This window comes from Mus pahari, chromosome 8, assembly GCF_900095145.1.
Source record: "Mus pahari chromosome 8, PAHARI_EIJ_v1.1, whole genome shotgun sequence".
NCBI classification, from domain to species: Eukaryota; Metazoa; Chordata; class Mammalia; order Rodentia; family Muridae; genus Mus; species Mus pahari.
In genome coordinates this window covers 36137230-36158728 of record NC_034597.1, presented here as the reverse complement: position 1 = coordinate 36158728, position 21499 = coordinate 36137230, and the positions used below count along the sequence as shown (strand labels likewise).

General features: G+C 38.3%; 1 protein-coding gene across 1 annotated transcript in view; it reads right to left on the bottom strand.

Moving 5' to 3' along the window:
* Gpr137c (G protein-coupled receptor 137C) overlaps positions 1 to 21499 on the bottom strand; it is a 52568-nt gene that overhangs the window by 9555 nt on the left and 21514 nt on the right. Inside the window, exons 2-3 of the mRNA XM_021203512.2 lie at positions 18236 to 18279; positions 16417 to 16645 (exon numbers count right to left, since the gene is read on the bottom strand). Coding sequence (XP_021059171.1) covers positions 16417 to 16645; positions 18236 to 18279 — 273 coding nt within the window. The remainder of the gene's footprint in view (positions 1 to 16416; positions 16646 to 18235; positions 18280 to 21499) is intronic.

Genomic DNA, 21499 nt, shown 5'->3' with positions numbered 1-21499 from the left:
TTTTTTAAAGATTTATTTATTTATTATATGTAAGTATACTGTAGCTGTCTTCAGATACTCCAGAAGAGGGCGCCAGATCTTGTTATGGATGGTTGTGAGCCACCATGTGGTTGCTGGGATTTGAACTTAGGACCTTTGGAAGAGCAGACGGGTGCTCTTACCTGCTGAGCCATCTCACCAGCCCTTGATTTTTCTTTTTTAAAAAAACATTTTTAATGGAATGCTGCTTTAAAGATTTTTATTTAATGTATATGATGAGTACAGTGTAGTTGCACAGATGGTTGTGAGCCTTCATGTGGCATTAGCCCCTACTTGAAGTATAGCTGGTGAAAAATTTCACCCATTTCTGGGCTGCTGTGTGCACTGTTGATAGTTTCCTTTGCTGGTGGAAAATTTTAAATTTCAGTTGTTGACACCTGGGGCTTCTTTCTGTGCTGCTGAGATTCTGTTCAGGATGCCCTTTCCTACCACAGTGTCTTCTGAAAAGCAGTCCCTGTTTCTTCTGACAGTTTTATCATCTCAGATTTTAAGTCATCTTCTTGACAAGACTGAATCTGTATTCATTCTTCTGTGGAGGCACATGCAGTTTTGCCAGCACCATTTATTGAATGGGTTATCTTTTCCACTGCATGTTATTGCCTCATTTGTCAACAATTAGATGGCACAACTTTGTTATTCTATTTCCACACTGTCAATTCTGTTCTGTTGGTCTACTTGTTTATTCTTAGGCTAGTAGCACATTCTAAATTACTGCAGCTTTTTGAATAAGTTTCACAGCCATAAATCATAAATCTTCCTTTTTGGTGTTACTCTCTGCACTATTAAATACAGTATCTATTAGCTACACATGAGTATTTAATTTTACATGAAATGGTCTTGTCTTCACTAGTAAGTGCGCAGCAGTCATCTACAATCATGAACCGAACCATAATGAACATTACAACTACAGGAAACTTTCATTGCCCCCCAAAATTACAGACCCCTCCACTATTTTATTTTATGTTCTTTGCTTTTTCACACAAATTTTGAGACCAAATTAATTAAAAAAAAATCATAAGCCCAGGAGTCCTGCTCCAACCTGGGACACTCAAGTGAGATCTCTATGTCTAACCCTCTTACCCCGACCTGACTCCAGCAAGCTCAACAGCTTTGAACTCTGCCCTACCCTACTGGAGCTCCATCTTTCTTCTAGTACACACTTCCACCTGCAATCTCTGATCAGCACACTGCTCCCCACCCCATAGCTCTGCCTGCCTCCCAGGAGGCCTGCTCAACCTTGGACACCCAGGGACTACCAGTCCAGCAAACTCCGGAGACAACAAGATGGCAAAAGGCAAGCACAAGAACATAATTGACAGAAGCTAATGCAATATGCTACTATCAGAATCCAGCTCTCCTAGTACATCAAGCGCTGGACATCCTAATAAACCTAAAGAGTAAGACTGTGACCTTAAATCTCATCTCATGAAGATGATAGAGTCCTTTAAAGAGGATAAAAATAAATCTCTTAAAGAAATACAGAAAAACACAATCAAACATGTGAAGAATAAACCCACATACCTATGGATGCTTGATTTTTGACAAAGAAGCCAAAGCCATAAAGTGAAAAAAAGAAAGCATCTTCAACAAATGGTGCTAGTCTAATGGGATGTCTACATGTAGAAGAATTCAAATAGATCTGTATTTATTACCCTGCACAAAACTCAAGTCCAACTGGATCAATGACCTCAACATAAAACCAGATACACTAAATCTAATAGAAATTGGGAAATATCCTTGAATGCATTGGTACAGGAGACAATTTCCTGAACAGAACACCAATGGCTCAGGGTCTAAGATAAACAATTGACAAATGGAACCTCATGAAACTGAAAAGCTTCTGTAAGGCAAAGGACACTGTCAATAGGACAAAACAGCAGCCTCCAAATTGGGAAATCACTAACCCTACATCTTATAGAGGGCTAATATCCAAAATATATAAAGAACTCAAGAAGTTAAGACTCCAAAAAACCAAATAACCCAATTAAAAATGGGGTACAGGGCTAAACAGAATTCTCAACAGAAAAATCTCAAATGGCTGAAAATCACTTAAAGAAATCTTCAACATCTGTAGTCACCAGAGAAATGCAAATCAAAATGACCCTGAGATTCCACCTTACACCAATCAGAAAGGTTAAGATTGAAAACTCAGGTGACAGCACATCTCAGAGAGGATGTGGAAAAGAGGAACACTCCTCCATTGCTGGTCGAATTGCAAACTTGTACAACTACTCTGGAAATCAATCTGGTGGTTTCTTAGAAAACTGGAAATAGTTCTACCTGAGGACTCAGCTATACTGCTCCTGGGAATATACCCAAAAGATGTTCCACCATATCACAAGAACAGGTGTCCTACTATGTTTATAGCAGCTTTATTTATAACAGCCAGGAACTGAAAACAACCCAAATGTCCTTCAACCGAAGAACGGATACAGAAAATGTGGTTCATTTACAGAATGTAATACTATTCAGCTATTAACAAGGACATCACGAATTTTTGCAGGCAAATGGATGGAACTAGAAAATATTATTCTGAGTGAGGTAACTCAGACCCAAAATGACATGCATGGTATGTACTTACTGATAAGTGGATATTAGCCATAAAATACAGGATACCCATGCTACACCCCACAGACCCAAAGAAGTTAAACAAGAAGGAAGGTTCAAGCAAGGATGCTTGAATCTCACTTAGAAGGGGGAATAGCCATAGGAGGCAGAGGGAGGGAGGGAACTGAGTGGGAGAGAAGGGGGAGGGGAATGTGAGGTCAGGAGCAGATGTGAGGAGAGACCGGATCTAGGGCCAGGAGAATGAATGGAAATCTGCAGCTGCAGGGTATGGGGGTAAGGGGATGGTAGGTGAATGGGATGGGGGGGATCTCTAGGAAGGCTCAGAGACCTGGGATTGGGAATGCTCCCTGGAGTCAATGTGAGTAACATTAGTAGAGATGCCTACCTGTGAGGACATGGAACCTCAAGAGGCCACTTCCTGTAGCCAGGCAGGACTCCAGTAAAGGGATAAGGACACCAACTGTACTGGCTGGTTTTGTGTGTCAACTTGACACAGGCAGGAGATATCATAAGGAAAGGAGCTTCAGTTGGGGAAATGCCTCCATGAGATCCAGCTGTGGGGCATTGTCTCAATATCAAGGGGGAAGGGCCCCTTATGGGTGGTGCCATCCCTGGGCTGGTAGTCTTGGGTTCTATAAGAGAGCAGGCTGAGCAAGCCAGGGGAAGCAAGCCAGTAAGAAACATCCCTCCATGGCCTCATCATCAGCTCCTGCTTCCTGACCTGCTTGAGTTCCAGTCCTGACTTCCTTAAGTAATGAACAGCAATGTGGAAATGTAAGCTGAATAAACCCTTTCCTCCTCAACTTGCTTCTTGGTCATGATGTTTGTGCAGGAATAGAAACCCTGACTAAGACACCAACCCACCCACAAAACTTTCAACCCCAAATCTGTCCTGTCTAAAAGAAATGTAGGGGTAAAGATGGAGCAGAGACTGAAGGAATGGCCAACCAATAACCAGCTCAACTTGAAACCCATCCCATGGGCAAGCACCAATCCGTGGCACGATTAATGATACTCTGTTACACTTGTAGACAGGAACATGCTGTTATCTGAGAGGCTCTAACCATCAGTTGGCTGACACAGATGCATATACCCACAGCCAAACATTGGATGGAGGTCTGGGACTGTTATGGAAAAGTAGGAGGAAGGATTGAGGGCCCCAAAAGAGTTAGGAACTCCACAGGAAGATCAACAGAGTCAACTAACCTGGAGCTCTGGAACCTCTCAGAGGCTACCTCACATAGCAGATGTGCAGCTTAGTCTTCATGTGGGTCCCCCAACAACTGGAGTGGGGGCTGTCCCTAAAGCTGTAGCCTGACTGTGGAATCCAATCCTCAACAGAGCTGCCATGTCTGGCCTCAGTGGGAGAGGATGTGTCGAATCCTGCAGGGACTTCATCCACCAGGATAGGGGGATACTCAGGAGAGGCCCCACCCTCTCACAGAAGGGGATGGAGGATTGGGGAGGGACTCTGTGAGGAGGGAACTAGGAGGAGGCAGAATTTGGGATGTCAATAAATAAATTAACCAACCAAACAAACTCCAAGAAAAATTTAAATGAGATACTAGAACTTAGTAAAGAGCTCTTAAGAAAAAGCATTACAAAATATTACATGTAGAAATCTGTGCACATTGAAGTATATGACTTAGTAAGTTAATGTCTTGTTCATATTTAGTTTTAAAGTAAACTTATGGGGAAATGTTTCAGTTAGTTAATTGCTTGCTGTGTTCATTATGAGAACAAGAGTTCAATTCCGAGCACCCACTTGAGAATCTGTGCACAGCTGCACTAGGCCTGTAATCCTGTGGCTGCAAAGCTGGAGGCAGAATTCCTGGGGCCTGTGTTACTTTTGCCAGATGGGCGAGTTCCAGGTTCAGCAAGAGACCCTGTCACAAAAAATAAGATGGAGATTTAGTCAAATCTAAGCATGTGCCATATGGTCCTTATCTGTTCATCCTCCAACAGTTATGGAAGTGAAAGAGGGGTCATTGCTATTTACTGGTTATTATGAAAATTTCCCAGTGGTGATGGTCACTCAGTTTATATCCTACTTAGAGAACAATACAGAGGATACATCAGATATCTGTACTACCATATGGAACTCTCACTTGAACACTACAAATAGTTCAAATGAAAAAAAATATAGTTCATAAAAATAAGTCAAGCAAATAACACAAGAAGCATAAGTCCCAGTGTAACACAAGAAATACAAAAATCCAGATAACCTAGCTCCTCCAAAGATGACTTATCCCTACAGCAACGACATCTACTTAAGAGTAAATTGGGTGAAAACCCAAGAACTCAAGATAACAATTATAGGCAGGTTAAAGACATGAACAGCCTAACAAGGAAAGATATGGACGGAACGCAAGAGCAATTCAGCAAAATAGCTGAAGAATATATCAAAGAAAAGCCAGTCTAAGTCTAGAAATAAACAACAACAGCAACCACGACCACCAAAACAAACTACAGTCAAATACAAACCCTGTGCAAAGCCTCAGCAATGGATGGATCAAGGATAGAACAGACTCCGAGTCTGCAGACAAGAAGAGGCACCAAGACAATCCAGCAAGGACACGGATAAAACAGTAAGGACAAGGTAGCAATTCTGAGAAGTGACAGGGAAAAGAACAAATTTATGGGTTATAGACTCTCCTTCTAATGGCATAGGAAAAAAATTTAAAAGAATCAGAAGATTCCCCATAGTCAGGAACAGAGACGCCAACCTACATAGATGAGGTGTCAAGGATATCAAGTAGACAAATTCCAAGAGACTTCCATATTATAATTAAAACATTAAATATACAGAACAATAAAAAGTATATGGAAAATGGCCTGGGAGAGATAGTCACATGTAAAGGTAGACCTATAACAACATATTATCCAGTAGGATAGATAACCAGATCTTGCAATGGTGTATTTCACGTTCTGAACACTAACTGCCAACCCAGAATACTATATCCAGCAGAATTATCTAGCAAAGGAAAAGTACATCCTTGATAAAAGCAGACTAAAGGGATTTATGATCACTTAGCCTCCCCTCTGTCCCTTACTTTTGAGACAAGGTCTCATTATGTAGCCCTGCACAAGGCTGGTCCTGTACTCTAAATATTCCTACTTCAGCCACCCAGATATTAGGATTATGGGTTTCTGCCACTACACTTGGGGATATGTCTATGTAATTCCCAATTTTATATCTTTCATTTGTATTTCTTGGTATATTAAATACAATTACATTCTCAAAAATCTACCAATATATTTCCTTTATTCTTGGTCTTAGGGTCAGAACATTTAATAATTATGTTGGTTATTGATTATAATATTTAAGTAGGATACTGATTTTATACTTTAAAAACAGATTTCTTTTTAAAAAAAGATTTATTTTATGTATACAAGTACACAGTTGCTCTCTTCAGACACACCAAAAGAGGGCATCAGATACCATTACAGATGGTTGTGAGCCACCATGTGGTTACTGGGAATTGAACTCAGGACCTTTAGAAGAACAGTCATTATGCTTAATCTCTGAGCCATCTCTCCACCCTCAAAATAGATTTTTTTGTTTTTTTTCGAGACAGGGTTTCTCTGTATAGCCCTGGCTATCCTGGAACTCACTCTGTAGACCAGGCTGGCCTCGAACTCATAAATCCACCTGCCTCTGCCTCCCAAGTGCTGGGATTAAAGGCGTGCACCACCACCAAAATAGATTTCTTTTTTTTGAAACAGAAGCAATTTCCTCTATTACTTATTAACTGAATGTCTTTTAAAATCTTAAAATCATGATGGGTACTGACTCTTGTCAAATACTTTTTCTGAGTCTTCTAAAATGATTATATTGTTTTTCTCCATTGTGTGTATGCTGCATGCATGCCTGTACAATGTGTGTAATACTTATGCTTACTTGTCTGAGTGTGGGTATGTGAACACCACGGTGTACACTGTATGGAGGTTGGAGGAAGCCTTTGGTGTCAGCTTGCCTTCTTTCTGCCTTGCCTAAGATGAGGTCTCTTTTTTGTTGTTTTGCCACTTACACCAGGCTCACTGGCTGTCCAGCTTCCAGATACTGCCCTGCTGTGTCTCCCATTAAAAAAAAAAAACAACAACAAAAAACTGGGGATGACAGATGCCCTATCCCAACCTGTTTTACAAGGGTTCTGAGGACTTGATCCCAGGACCTTACCTTTCCTTGTATGCAAGTGCTCTGACCCATGGATCTGTCTCCCTTGCCTTAAAAAATTCACAATTAATTTGAGCCAGGCAGTGGTGGTGCACACCTTTAATCCCAGTACTCAGGAGGCAGAGGTAGGTGGATCTGTGAGTCTGAGCCCAGTCTGGTTTACAGAGTTCCAGGACAACCACAGCTACACAGAGAAACTCTTTCAAGTTTTGACTCGAAAAATAAATCTCTACAATAAAATGTGCATTTCATACTTAAAGGTGTATCATTGGCTTGGGAATGGGGAGTCATGGGTACAGAGTTTCGGTGTGTAGTGAGAGAAATGTTCTGGGAATGGATAGAGGGGATGACTGTGTAACACTCTGAATGGACCTAAGGGCAATGGCTATGTGTTTAAGAATGGTTCACATGATACAGTCTGGCCTCAGGAGATGGCTCTGGTACCATACTTGCTGCATAAACCCAGAAATCTAAGTTCAGGATTCTGAGGGCTAGCTAGCTTGGTGAATGCAGAGGCGAACAATAAAGAGGCTGTGTCTGAAGCAGAGGAAGGCATGCACTGACAGAACTAGCCTTCGTGTCTCACGTGTGCTGTATCTTAAACATGTCTGCACGTACACAGGAATGAGTCCTCACACAAATATGCCTACATGTACCACAAACACAAATAAGATACTTTCAAAAGTGTTTAAAAAAGAAAAATTAATGAATGCTGTCTTCAACAAGAGCTGCCCTACCAAAGAAAGCTACTAAGAAAGATGAAGGTGTCAGAGAGCTATGAGTCACCGAGATTCCTTCAATCTGCCCCAAAGGAACGACACAAAGCTGTTATTAAGAAACAAACAAACAAAATAATGACAACTATCTTTCAATAGATCTTATAAAATTTGAGAGTTTACCTTTTATGTCTTCTGCAACAGAACATTTTTTGAATAGTACTATGGTCCAAGTTAAGCTGCAGCATCTTTTTGAGACCAATCATTCAGAGCTTAATGCAAAAGGAATTGAAATTTAAATGCAGGTATGATGAATGTTTTAAATGTCAAATACTGTTTTTATAATTTTTCCCATAAATGAAGATCCAATAAAATGTGTTTTTGTTGTTTTGTTTTGTTTAGGCCTCAAATGTAAGTTGTTTTATGGTGACTCTACCCTTCAGTACATGCATTCCTGGTTAAAACTGAGAATTTAAGAATTCTTTGTTTGGGCTGGAGAGATGGCTCAGTGGTTAAGAGCACTGACTGTTCTTCTGAAGGTCCTGAGTTCAAATCCCAGCAACCACATGGTGGCTCACAACCATATGTAACAAGATCTGATGCCCTCTTCTGGAGTGTCTGAAGACAAGTACAGTGTACTTACATATAATAAATAAANAAATCTTAAAAAAAAAAAAGAATTCTTTGAGGCAGTGTCTCAGAGAGCCCAGGTTGGTCTCAAATGCTCTTTGAATCTGAGACTGGCCAGAATTCCTGATTTTTCCCTCTGCCTCCCAAGTGCCAGGATTTTAGGTAAGCAACATTTTAATAATAACCTTGATGAAACAGTAAAAATATTTAAACTTTGACCCTAGAGGACTTGTTTATTTAATAATCCACATCACAGGATGATCTGTGCCCCTAGAGCACTTCTTTTTCATATGGAAACACTGTGGCTGTCCTGGAGAAGCCACTTACATGATTAATTGATTTGGAAGTAGACGTAGTCACCCCCCATAGGATGATACTTTTTACTTGTCAGACAACTTTAGCAGGCAAACATTGGCTATTCAGACTTGGTGTGCAGTTGTATTTTTTTTTTATGTGTACAAAATACATTTTTTAAATAAAAAAGTTACCAATTAAGTGAGAACTTTCAAGTGTAAATTAGATTCTGGGAAATTATACACACTTGCACTCTTGTGCAATGTTTTCTACAAACTAGACCTTCCTAATGAGATGGTGAGGGACTAACATATGTGATTTGGGACTCAACTTTATGAAAAACAACATTTTTTTGTAGATAGAATTTAACTTTTAAAAATTTTATTTATTCACTTTACAACCCAATACCAGCCCCTCCTTTTCACCCAGTACACCCTCTCGCAAGTCTTCCCCCATCCCATCTTCCCTCTGGGTGCCAACCTCCCATATCCCTTCTCTCCAGCACATCAAGTCACTGTGGGACTAAGCACATTCTCTCCTACTGAGGCCAGTCAAGGCAGCCTGTTTTAGGCAGGCTCAGGGACAGCCCCTGCTCCAGTTGTTGGGGGAAAAGGGGAATCCACATGAAGACCAAGCTGCTCATCTGCTAAATACAACATTTTGAAGATCTGTGACAACTTTTTTCCAAATGATCAAAGCATAAGCTCATAAAAAAACTTCCAAGTATAATGCAGACTAACAAAAAGTCACTCATCGCTTTAGATTTTTCATGAAAGCTAATCTTCCAGAAAGTTCCACTTCTCAGTTTTGGTATAGTGTTATATAAAATGTTCACAATTATCTGATTTTTTTAAAAAAAAAAAGTTCTTTTTTTTTCTAAATGCCTAATTGTGTAAAGTTAGATTTTCTGAATTTATTTCAATCTGAATAACATATCCTAACACAGTGAATGCAGGTGCACACATGAAAACCCAGATGTCTTCTACCAAGTCAGACATTAAGGAGACTTGAAGAGTACAGCATGTCAATCTTCTAATTTTTAAAAGAAAATATTGTTACCCATTTTTTTCCTTTTTCTCCTTCCACTCCTCCCTTAGGGCCTCTGTTCCAGTCGCACAGATCCCTTTCCAGTTTCTAGGCCTTTATCCACATTTTCTCCCATCTGGATTTGCATATTCAATAGTTAAAGGCTACGATGCCCATCTGAGAGAACATGCTGTATTTTCCTTCTGAGATTTAGGTACCAGACTTAAAATGTTTTCCAATTTAATCCATCTTCCTGCAAATTCAAATTTTCTTTATAGCTGAATAAAATCACACTTACATGTATGTATTATGTATTTTCATTATTTATTTACCTGCTGATGTACACCTAGGTTAATCTTATTTCCTTGCTGTGCTAAACAGAGCAACCCTAACTAAACACAGATGGACAAGTGTCTCTGCAGTAGAATGTGGCATCCTCTGGGTATATGCCCAGAAGTGATATTGCTGGGTCATATGGTTTATGTATTAATTCTTGAGAAGACTCCATACTGATTAGCATAATGAAGTCCTCACTCACACCAGTAGTGCATAAAGGTTCCCCTTCCCCTATATCCTCTGTGGCATTTGCTTGCTGTTTGTTTTCTTGATGTTTTCCCTTCTTACTATATGAAAAGAAGAGATGAAATCACAAAGTAGTTTTAATTTGCATTTCTATAATGGTCAGAGATGCCCACCATTCAAAAAGTATTGGCCATTTTTGTCTCTTCTTTTGCAAACTATGTGTTGGTCATTGGCCTATTCCCCATCCTTCGGTTCTGTTTTTCTGGTATTCTAATTCTCATGGTTTTTATATAGTCTAGATGTTAAATCCATGTCTCAGGCATACTGGCAAAGATTTTCTCCCATTTTATAGGCTGCTTGTTTTTTCTGCTGGTAGTCTTTCTGTGCATAAGTTTTTAAAAATTCAAACAGTCTCATTTGTCAATTCTTGGTGCTTTTGAGTTTTCCTGTGTAGGTCAGCTCTACTTAGAAATCTGTTGCCTATACTTATGTCCTGAAGTGTTTTATTATAGCAGTTTCCATGTTTCTAGCTTTAAATTAAGGATCCACTTTGTACTGATTTTTGTGCAGGATAAAAAGATGAGATCTAACTTCATTCTATAGGTGGATATCTAGTCTTGCCAGGTTCTCTCTTTTTTAGTATATTTAGGAAATAATTTTGTCAAAAGTTAGATGTCCACAGCTATGTAATTTATATCTGGATCTTCTGTAATAGTTCATTGGTCTACATGTTTGATTTTATTCCTGAAGCACAATATCTTTATCACTATGGCTCTGTAGTGTAATTTGAGGTTAGGAAATGTGGTGGCTCTGTTTGTGTTTCTTCTGCTTAGTTTTGTCTACTTGGTCTTTTGTGTTGCCACCAAATGGATTTATAGTTTTCTCTGTTTCTGTGAAGAATGTCATTGGAATTTTGGTGAGGATTCTTCTGAATTAGTAGACTGCTCTTGGTAGTGTAGTTAGTTTCACAACATTGGATCTGCCATCCAGGAACACAGCAAGTTTTGTTTCTGTTTTTGTCATGTGTTGTCTTCAGTTTCTTTTTTCAGAGCCTTAAAGTTTTCAGTGTAGACAGCTTTCGCTTCCTTCACAAGCAGTATTCCAAGGTATTTTTTCTTTGAGGCTATTGTCAAAAAAAAGGGTGGGGGTATCTTTGCTGACTCAGCAAGTCTGTTGTGCACGCAGGAGCTATTGGTTCTTGTGTGCTGTGAAGGGACCCATCAGGTAAGTGAAGGATATTTAAGCTCAGAGACTATTACTTGCCCAAGGTCACACTTAGGCAAAGCCAGATGAACAGGATTTACATCCTTCTCTCTCAACCTCAAGTTTCTCCTCCTTGTTCCTAAAATATACTGTCCCTCAGGTCTTTCTATAGTAATTAAAAAAAGACATATCCAAGGAAGAAATATAACATTCCCAAAGGTATATCTCATCTTATTTTAAATGTACATCTCTCTAGTTGCAAATAATCAGAAGCTACAGAGGTGCACAGAGGTTAAAAATACACATGAGAATATGTTTGTGGGTAGAGAAGAATGAGATGAAATAAGACAGAGGTAGAACCAGAGCAGAAGTCCACAAAATAAGGTCTTTTGAAAATTGATAGGGGCTAGCCACATGTTTGTTTCTGAATGGGAGACATACTAACCTGAGGAAAGAATTTTAATCAGTGACTTTTTTTCCTTTTGGTGTTAAAAATGAAAAAAAAAATCTTTTTTTGGAGAGTCTGTGTAATTAACACCATCAACACGAACACAGCACACACTGATGACTTTAAAAGTTTTCAAATACTTATTTACCTATTAATGTGTGTTTTCTTAAGCACATACAGCACTGCATGGTTTACTCTCTTCCCACCATGTGGATTTGGGGACCAAACTCACATTGTCAGGCTTGGCACCAAGTACTGGCGGAGCCATCTAGCACTCACCAGAACAAAGCCTCTTTACTGTTATTCATATGCGTGTAGGCGTGCACGAATATACACCACATGTATGTGTAGCTACCTGCAGAGGTCAGAGAGAGCACAGATCTCCTGGAGCTGGTTCTGAACAGTGACACGGAACTGAGGATGGAACTCAGGAGCTCAGGAGTGGCCTCTCCAGCCCCTAGAACAAACCTTCCTTTTAAGAAAATTCTTTTAAATATCTTGATGTAGGCCAGAGCATGGTGTCTGTCACAGTCTAGGACAGAAAAAGACAACTATTCCAGAGTATTACTTAGGCTTAATTAAAAACTTCACTGATTTAGATAGAGTTGAGCGCAAAATACATATTACAAGGTGAAATAGACTGTACACCATTTAGGTCATATTTCTGACAAACAAACTTGTGAATCTAGCAGGTGAGAATTTATTCAGACAACAACCTAGATTACAGGAACTTTAGGTCAGTTATCTTGGTGGAAAAGCAAGCAGAGGATAAAACAGGTAACTATTTATGGAAGTTGAGGGGGCCTAAAGAAAACAGAAATCTGATTTTCAAATTTCTTGAGGTGAACTGACAGAGATAATGTGTACTCAACACTGACTTGTAAGTAAGCACGCAATGCATGAGACATGGCTGAAATCTAAACCTAAATATTTTTTGTTTTTAAATATTTATTTTTTAAATTAGTGTGTGTGTGTGTGTGTGTGTGTGTGTATGTGTATGTGTATGTGTGTCTCTGTGTGTACATGTGGGTGCAGGTGTCTGTGGAGAACAGAGGCACTGAATCCTTCTGGACCTTGAGTTACAGGCAGTTGTAAGCTGCCTGATATGGGTTCTCAGCACTGGTCTTCTACATGTGCAGCCAGCCTTCTTACGCACTGTGTCATCTCCCTTCTCTCCTTGTTTATGTTAAGTAAGCGGTGTTGCTACACTATTATAAGGTTATGAGAAACACCACACAGTTCTTGAGGAATCTGCATTAGTTTATAAAATAATGTCTATAGTTTATATAAGCACATATGTATAGAACAAGGTGGTGGTACCTTTAAGTGTGTAAGAAAGTAAACCAACCAGCCAACCAACCAATCAACCAACCAACAAAGGAAAACAAGAAATAAATGATTCAAATTCTAGGTAACTAACATTTTTTCTCTCTCTTTTTTTTTTTTTTAGTTTTTTGAGACAGGGTTTCTCTGTGTAGCCTTGGCTGTCCTAGAACTCACTCTGTAGACCAGGCTGGCCTCGAACCCAGAAATCTACCTGCCTCTGCCTCCCAAATGCTGGGATTAAAGGCGTGCGCCACCACCGCCTGGTTACATTTTTTTTTTTTAAATAGCAGAGCCTCATCACATAGTTTAAGCTGGCCTCAAGCTAGCAGATCCACCTGTACCTGTCTCCAAAGTGCTGGGATTAAAGATGTACTACCATCCCTGGCTCTTGGAAACTACTATTTTATTTTATTTTTAATTTTTTATTAGATACTTTCTATATTTACAATTCAAATGCTATCCCCTTTCCTAGTTTTCTCTCTGAAAGTCCCCTATACCCACCCCCCCCTATGTCCTGCTCCCCAACCCACTCAACTCCAGCTTCCTGGCCCAGGCATTCCCCTCTACTGGGGCATATAATCTTCGCCAGACCAAGGGTCTCTCTGCTACATATGTAACTATTATTTTAAAAGCAAGTAAAAATCCTTTTTGAAAAAGAGAATCAAACCACAGTACCCCTGTAGCTGCTTGACATATAAATTAAGTATTAAAAAAACGAACACGAAAGACTCTTAAATGCCTTCTCTGTAAAGGGAGTTGCAGACGCAATTACTAAAACCCTTAGTCCAATTTTGTGAAGATAAGTAACAATTTAGAAGTTGATATTTAAAAAAAATTACTTCAAGGGCTATCAGGAAAGAGTTAAATTTTGATATATAACAAAATGTTATACAGTCCTATTTTTAATAAAATAAGATTCTTTACTAGGGTATAGTGAAGAAGAAGGGCATAAAGTTATATTTGATCCAGGTTCTAAATATAAATATCATGGTAACATTATTGCTGTTTGTTTGTTTCAGTGCTGGAGATGAAATCCAAGGCCTTGTGTACTGGGCAAGCTCCTTGCTGTGGAGCTACACATAGTCACTGCTGCTTCTTTTAAAACAGTGAAATTATATTCTTTCATATTGCCAAGCTTTAACAGTCAGGCTGAAGACTGCTGACCTGGTGGGAATAAAACCAGCTAATGAACAATATTATGGAAAGCTAAAACAAAACAAACAAACATACACATCAAGAACAACCTGTTGCAGGATTTCCTGCAACAACAACCTTTCCCCAAACTGTTATCTAAAAATTTTGTTCAAATTTTCTAATAAGTTCCCTATGAACTATGCCAAAGAATAATAATAAAGATAATAACAGCTAACATTTCTATTTTTAGTGCCAGATTAGATGCTGTGATTTCACACATAATACTGTCTCATCTTTATTGCACTGCTATGGAGACAGTTACAGAGAGGTTAAATTATGTGTTGGTAAAACCCAGGCACCATGATCCTAGAGCTTCAACTGTTTCTCAGTTAATTGTCTTACCCATGTTAATTCATGAGACAAATGTGTTTACATTCTAAAGACTTGTAAAGATACAGAAGGGGAAGTGGGTTCACTGTACTTAGAGTCTACACATATGTATATACAATATATGTATACAAAGTGGCAAGAGCTCCCAGACACCAAAGTTCAGAACAAGTCAGATAGTCAGGCAGCTTGTCTAGATTTGGTTGCAGAGACGGAGAGCAGAGACTGGGTTAAATGAGGTAACTAAGGCTGAGGAAGAGAGGGAGGCAATTTCGGATGATGTGGTTCAAGGATGTAGGGGCAGGAGGCACACTACATGTTATTTGAAGATAAGGTACCTATGACCCGGCTGAGAGATTAGCATCACAATGTATGTAAAGGAAGAAGACTAGAAAGAGGGAAGTAAAAGGCTGAGTCTGAGCCTTAAGAAAACACTCTTGGGGCTCCTGAGAGAGCTGATGTGAAACTGGTGGCAGTGGATTGATAGGCACTGGTTGGTTGATCATTTAGGGCATTGGTTGACTGAAACAGCCATTACCGCATATTGTTAGAGGAGAATAAAAAAACCCACATAAATGAGGCTAGTGATTTTACAGGGAGAAAGTAAAAGCAAGATGATGTGCTACCTGGATGCAGCAGAGATTCTTTGGGAAGTGATTATAAGTCACTTTTAAAGATTTATAAAGATCGATCTATCTATCTACCTACCTACCTATCTATCTGAATGTGGTTGAGAACAAAAAATTGTCTAAGTTTTTCAGAGTATACATCTATATATGATATATATGCATATGCATTCACATATATATGTGATATATATTCAGATATATATCTATACCCCAATATCTACATAGCTACAAACTCATACTCAATGCCACATATATACTGTGATAAAACAATCTTTATCCATGGCTCTTCCTTAGTGACTTGACATTTACTTATTTTTTAAAACAAGAAAAAGAAACAAGGCATGACTGTTTCAAGTACCACATGGAAAAAGCCTGACTGTTTCAAGTGCCATATGGACTTCATAATATAGAGTGAAATATCACTTCTTAACCATCACACAAATAAACGAGATTTTATCTCCCTGGTATAGTACTCTGCTAACCCAAGTGTATGTACACATTATCTGGTAAGCACGTTTTATAGCAATACTACTGCTCTTACTGGACACAATCTTAAGTTCGTTCTATAGTGTTATACTTTTTTCTTTTTGGAACAAGCCTTGACTTTTGTTACTTAAAAAGGCTTCATATTTAATCACTTTCTGACTCTATGTTTGCGTCTTCAACACTTTCATAATTTCCTGCTCCTCAAAAGGAAGCATGCTTGATCCTGTCTCAGATACACAGCACACACGGAGACAGCAGAAGCCCTGCTGAGGTACCTCTGTGTTTTAGACAACCTCATAGGGACTTTAGGTCTTAACAGCATAAAACCCTTGAGGTCTGTCTGGGCACACATCATGTGGATTTTGGTGCTTTCCCAACTTTGGTATAAAGGTAAACAATGCTACCCAGGGGTTTGAGACAGCCTAGTTTTGTTAGAGCCTATACTATAAGAAAGCCCGTGACCGTGTGTCAAATGTTGGTCCATCCTGAATGCTTCCAAGCACTGTCCCAGGAGGAGAGTGAGATGCAGTTGATTCATTCACATTTGTTCTAGTTTACTTCATTTGACTAGCTTCTAGTGCAGAGTCACAGAAAAATACTTAATTGTTTAGGAAGACCTGAAATTTGGGCTGGAGAGATGTTTTATCTGTTGAAGGCTAATGCTCACAACCAATTTGAACATCTTTTAATTGCTACAACTATTTTTCATGGTAAAAATGTGACTGCTTTCCAGAGTACTCTTTTAAAAAGCAACAATTTCCCATTAAGGTATGATCCTTAGGATTAGGATTTGAAATTAGACTTTCAGGTACATTTAAGAACTATACTTACCTTTGATTCGAGGTAGACATTTGCTGATGACATTTTTGTAATTTTGCATATGTAACTAACTAAAGAGATGGCACAGAGAATAAACAGGCTATCGTTAATTAATGCTCGAATAAACACAGTCCATTTCAATTGATTTTCTGGGACATCGCCATGGACTAGCATTGCACAGGTCAAGTTCACTGCTAAGAAGAGGAGGCTTGCCAGTATAAAGCCCAAATGCAGTAGAATTCTGAAAGAAAAGATAGTTTATATGATGTTTATAAAGCTATTGAGAAATTAGTGTTATTTCAGGGACAAGAGTTCTTTCAGCTTAAAATGCTTATAATTTCATTAAACACAAATTTAATAATCTCCCATAGTTACTTGGCATGCCAGCCATTATGAACTTAGTATATGAACTATTTCAAGATGCACAGACTCTAAGTCATTACCTTATAAATAATCTCATGTGTAAAAATAAATACTGATCTGTGGAGTTGAAAAAGTTTTGAGCCATTTTAACACCATTATGGGGAATCATGATTTTTTTCATTTTTATAACTACAGAGTGCATTTGCATTGACCTTCCTATTCTAATAATTACCAAGTTCTTAAAATTTGTCTAGGAAATATAATATGCTGTGTCTAATTAATTCATCAATTTTAAGAGCTATGAGAAATAGTTTTAAACAATGTTTGAGCCTATGACCTGATTATCTATAGCAAACATGTTTCAAACTTGACCAAAAAAACCCATAGGAACAGAACATGTCGTTCCTAAGCACTCATCATCAAAACCCCCGGAAGGAAGGTCTGTACCAAGTAGTAGTTAACAGCCATCTTGTGAAAACAACCCCAGGCCAAACACATTTGCATTCTAGCATCTTCTACTTTGGATTGCTTTCAACCCTTGGAAATAATTTATAGAATATAAGTGGAAAGTAATCTGTAATCAGTAATAAGAAAACTTTGAATATACAAGTGAAGTAAAAAAAATAGTTTGAAAGGTTCCATGAAACAACACTTTTGAGAGGGTCTTGCTATGCAGTCCAAATTGTCTTCCTCCCTTAGTCTGCCCAGTGTTGGGATTATAGCCTGGGCTACAGCATGTGGTGAAATGTTGAACTAAATAATAAGTGAATAGCTTTAGAACTTTAAAATAAAAAAATGACCTTGAAATGATCTTACGTCGTGAATCAGAATAGTTTAGGAAACCAAAGCACAGAAGAGTTGAGTTAGGAGAACCGGGTCTGAAACTCAGGTTTCTGGACTCACGTTCTGTTTCCTCTGCTGAGAGTAACCAGTACAGAAACACCGCTTAGCTCAGGAAACTGATACGCATTAGCTTTTGTATATGTGGACACATAGTGTGGCAAGAAGAAGAAAGGAGGAGCCAGGAGGGGAAGGGAGAGGGGGGGATAATAGTGAGAAAGAAGGAGGGAGGGAGGGAGGGCATGAGCATGAACCTCATGGCTATCACGGCTGAAGGGAGAAAGTTAACTACTGTGCTATTTCCTTTGAACTGACCAATGACTCAATTTTCTGTAAGACTGAAAAGGCACCCTCAGCAATTCCCTCCTTTCTCCTTTAATCAACCAGCTGTTAGAAATACTTACTTGGGGTAGGAGACTGGAGAGATGGTTTAGCAGCTAAGGGCACTGACTGCTCTTCCAGACCTGGTTGGATTTCTAACACCCACATGACAGCTCATAACTGCCTGTAGCTCATACATGTGTTGCATAGATATACATGCAGGCAAAACACTAATATGCATAAAATAAATAAGTAAATTACAATTACAGATCTTTTAGACATACAATCTGACACTCATGAAACTTACTTGTGTTTGTCAAGTTCAGTGGCACATCTGACTTTACATATTACCTATAAAGAGAGCATAAAGAGTTTTGAAAACAGTGTAATACAGATATTTTTCAATTTACTTTGGCTTTGTAGTTCCAATAAAGTTCAGTGCTTTCAATTGAATTACTGTGAAGAAAAAAGATATCCAAATACTTAAATTTCTACCTTAAATATCACACAAAATTGTTAGTTTAAATAGACATGAACTTTTTCTATGAAGCAGATTCTATGGTGGATGGCTTGCCATCTATCCTTAAATATTTTAAAAAATAAATTAGTCCGATTTTATGTGCATGGGTATTTTGTCTGCATGCATGTCTGTGTGCCAGGCAACTTTAAAGGCCAGAGGACATCAGATCCATGAGCTGGAGTTATAGAGAGTTGTGAGCCAATGAGATATGTGGATGCTGGGAACTGAACCCATATCCTCTTAAACGACTGAGCGATCTCTCTAACTCCTACCCTAAACTTATTAGTCATGTTTTGTTCTAAAATAGAGCTTGTTAATATCAATAGGGCTATATTCCCCAAAGATCATTTTCTTACTAGTAAGGTTGAACTATATTTTTTTAGATAATGGGAAGGTATTGAACGTTTCTATAGGTATTCCAAAGCATGGTGTTTCACTAATCTGGTATTAACATATAAGCATACATAGAGGGAGTAAAGAATTAAAGTGGGGAGACTAGTTACAGGATAATGAAATATGGCATGAGTTTTGGTGGTTTGAAATCAGAGAAAACCCAAATGTTATGCACACAAATACTGTAAAATGCTTAGGGACTTACTGTCTTCATTCTAATACTTCCTGAGAACTTATTACAACTTCATGGTTTGTTTTTTTTTTTTTTTTTTTGTTTGTTTTTTTTTGTTTTTGTTTTTCGAGACAGGGTTTCTCTGTGTAGTCCTGGCTGTCCTCGAACTCAGAAATCTGCCTGCCTATGTCTCCTGAGTGCTGAGATTAAAGGTGTGTGCCACCACGCCTGGCTCTCCATGTTTTTGATATGGTGGCATGTCCCGTAATTCCAGCAAGTGGGAAGCTGAGGCAAAGGCAGAATGATGCAGGGTTTCAGGCTAGCCTGAGTTACATAGTTAGACTGTCTCAAAACAAAGACAAAAGAAAAAAAACAGTGGGGAAAACCCAGATGCCCTGTGCAAGGTGTCAAGATTCATAAACATAATTGCTACTTATACTTTGTAGAAATTCATAAAGGCAAATGATAAACCACCTATTTTGACATATTGGGGTAAAAAGGCAGAGGTGCTATTATAAAATTTAAATAAGAAAGAGAAATGAATTCAGGAAAGGGTAAGAAGTAAGGGAGATTATAGAGCAAGACAGGGCTTCTTAGAGGAAAGTTATGGAGAGGAATTGGTCTTCAGCAGATGGGAGTTTAGACCTAGTCATAGCTACTATATTTGCCTAACACAGCAATATGTACCGAAAGGTCAATGTATGGCAGAGCCTAAGATATTATCCCATTAGTGTCTAAGCTGCTGTCCTTACATCATTCTCAGATTCATCCATTTTCTGTCTTCATTACCACAACAGATTATTTCAAGTCTTTTAATTGATTTCTCTAAGTCCACTGTAACTTTCCATCTACTTCTTTAGAAGTTAACTCTTCCATTTATCTCCTTTCCTTTTCTGTGTCCAAGTGATTTAATTTTGAAACTGTGGATGGACACACACACACACACATATATATATTTACAATGTCACCATTTAAAAATATCAGCTCCAGTGGAATCAGGTACTCTTATACTGCTGTGCAACCATCACCACCAGCCTCAATAACCTTTCCATTTGTCAAGCCCATTAAAAAAATTCCCATTTTTCTTATTTCCAACCTCTTACAACCATTTTATTTTCAGTATCTATAAATTTAACTCCCAATTATATAACTAGATTTATTCAATAATAATCCTGTGACTTCATTTAGAAGATACTTTTAAGATTCATCTGTGTCAGAATTTACTTCCTAAGCCTATACATATATGTGTATATATAGATATGCACATATGTCTATGTATATATGTATATATTATACACATATACAATGTATATTTACTCACATATATGTACATTATAATGTATATAACACACAAATACTATATATATGTATAATATGTATATATATAGAGATATGAATAGTCAGCCTTAGGAAGGAAATTATATATATTATATATTAACTTTACTTATGTATTCACTCATCATTAGACATGTATGTAGCTTCTACATTTTTGTTTTTTTGTGAATGTTACTATATCATGTTCTATGTAAAATATTAAGACATAATTTAATACTGAGTTGTGTATTTACCTCTAAATACTTCATTGTACATTTCCTTTTAAAAGTAAATTCACATGCATCCACAATTATAAAGTTTAAAGATTTATTGTCTGCATGTGTGTAGTACCTGTAGAAGCCAGAAGAGGGCATTACACCCCATGAAACTAGGGTCACTGATGGTTGTGACCACATGGTGCTAGGTCCTCTGTAAGAGTGCTGTTATGTGGTGAACTACCTCTTCAGCTTCATTAATATAAAATTCAATGTTTAAACAATTTTTTTTAAAAGTTATTTTTAGTTTTGATTTTTTTTTTTTTTGTAGTGAGTGTATGTGAGCCATGTGCATGCCTGGTGCCTGTAGAGGTCAGCAGTGAGTAGTGAGACCCTTGGAAATTGCATTCTGGATGGTTGTGGTGCTTGGCACTGACCCCAGAGCAACAAGTGCTCCTAGTACTTTTTGTTTGTAAAGATACTGTGTCACAATGTATCCTGACTAGCTAGAACTCTCTATTTAAACTAGGGTGGCCTGAAACTCACAGAAATCCATCTGCCTCTGATTTGTGAGTGCTAGGATCAAAGGTAGGTACAGTATTATTATGCAGTGTTCGGGCCTTATTAATATTTTTCAGTTATCCCATAACGCCTTTATGGTGAAAAATCAGGAATTATTCATCAAGTGCTTAGTCTCTTATACTTTTGTTTAACTTTGTCCTGTATATGTATGGGCATGAGGGTTCCATGGTACACATGTGCATGTCAAAGGATAACTTATTGGAATGTGTTTTCTCTGTCCATGATGTGGGTTCTGGGGATGCAATTCATATCATTTGGCTTGGTGGCGTGAATCTTTACCTCCTAGCCACCTGGCTTTGTTTAGTGTCTTTTAATCTATTATACCTTTGTCTTTTGTAATATTACTCAAAAATTTTGTGGTTCTTCTCCCTTACC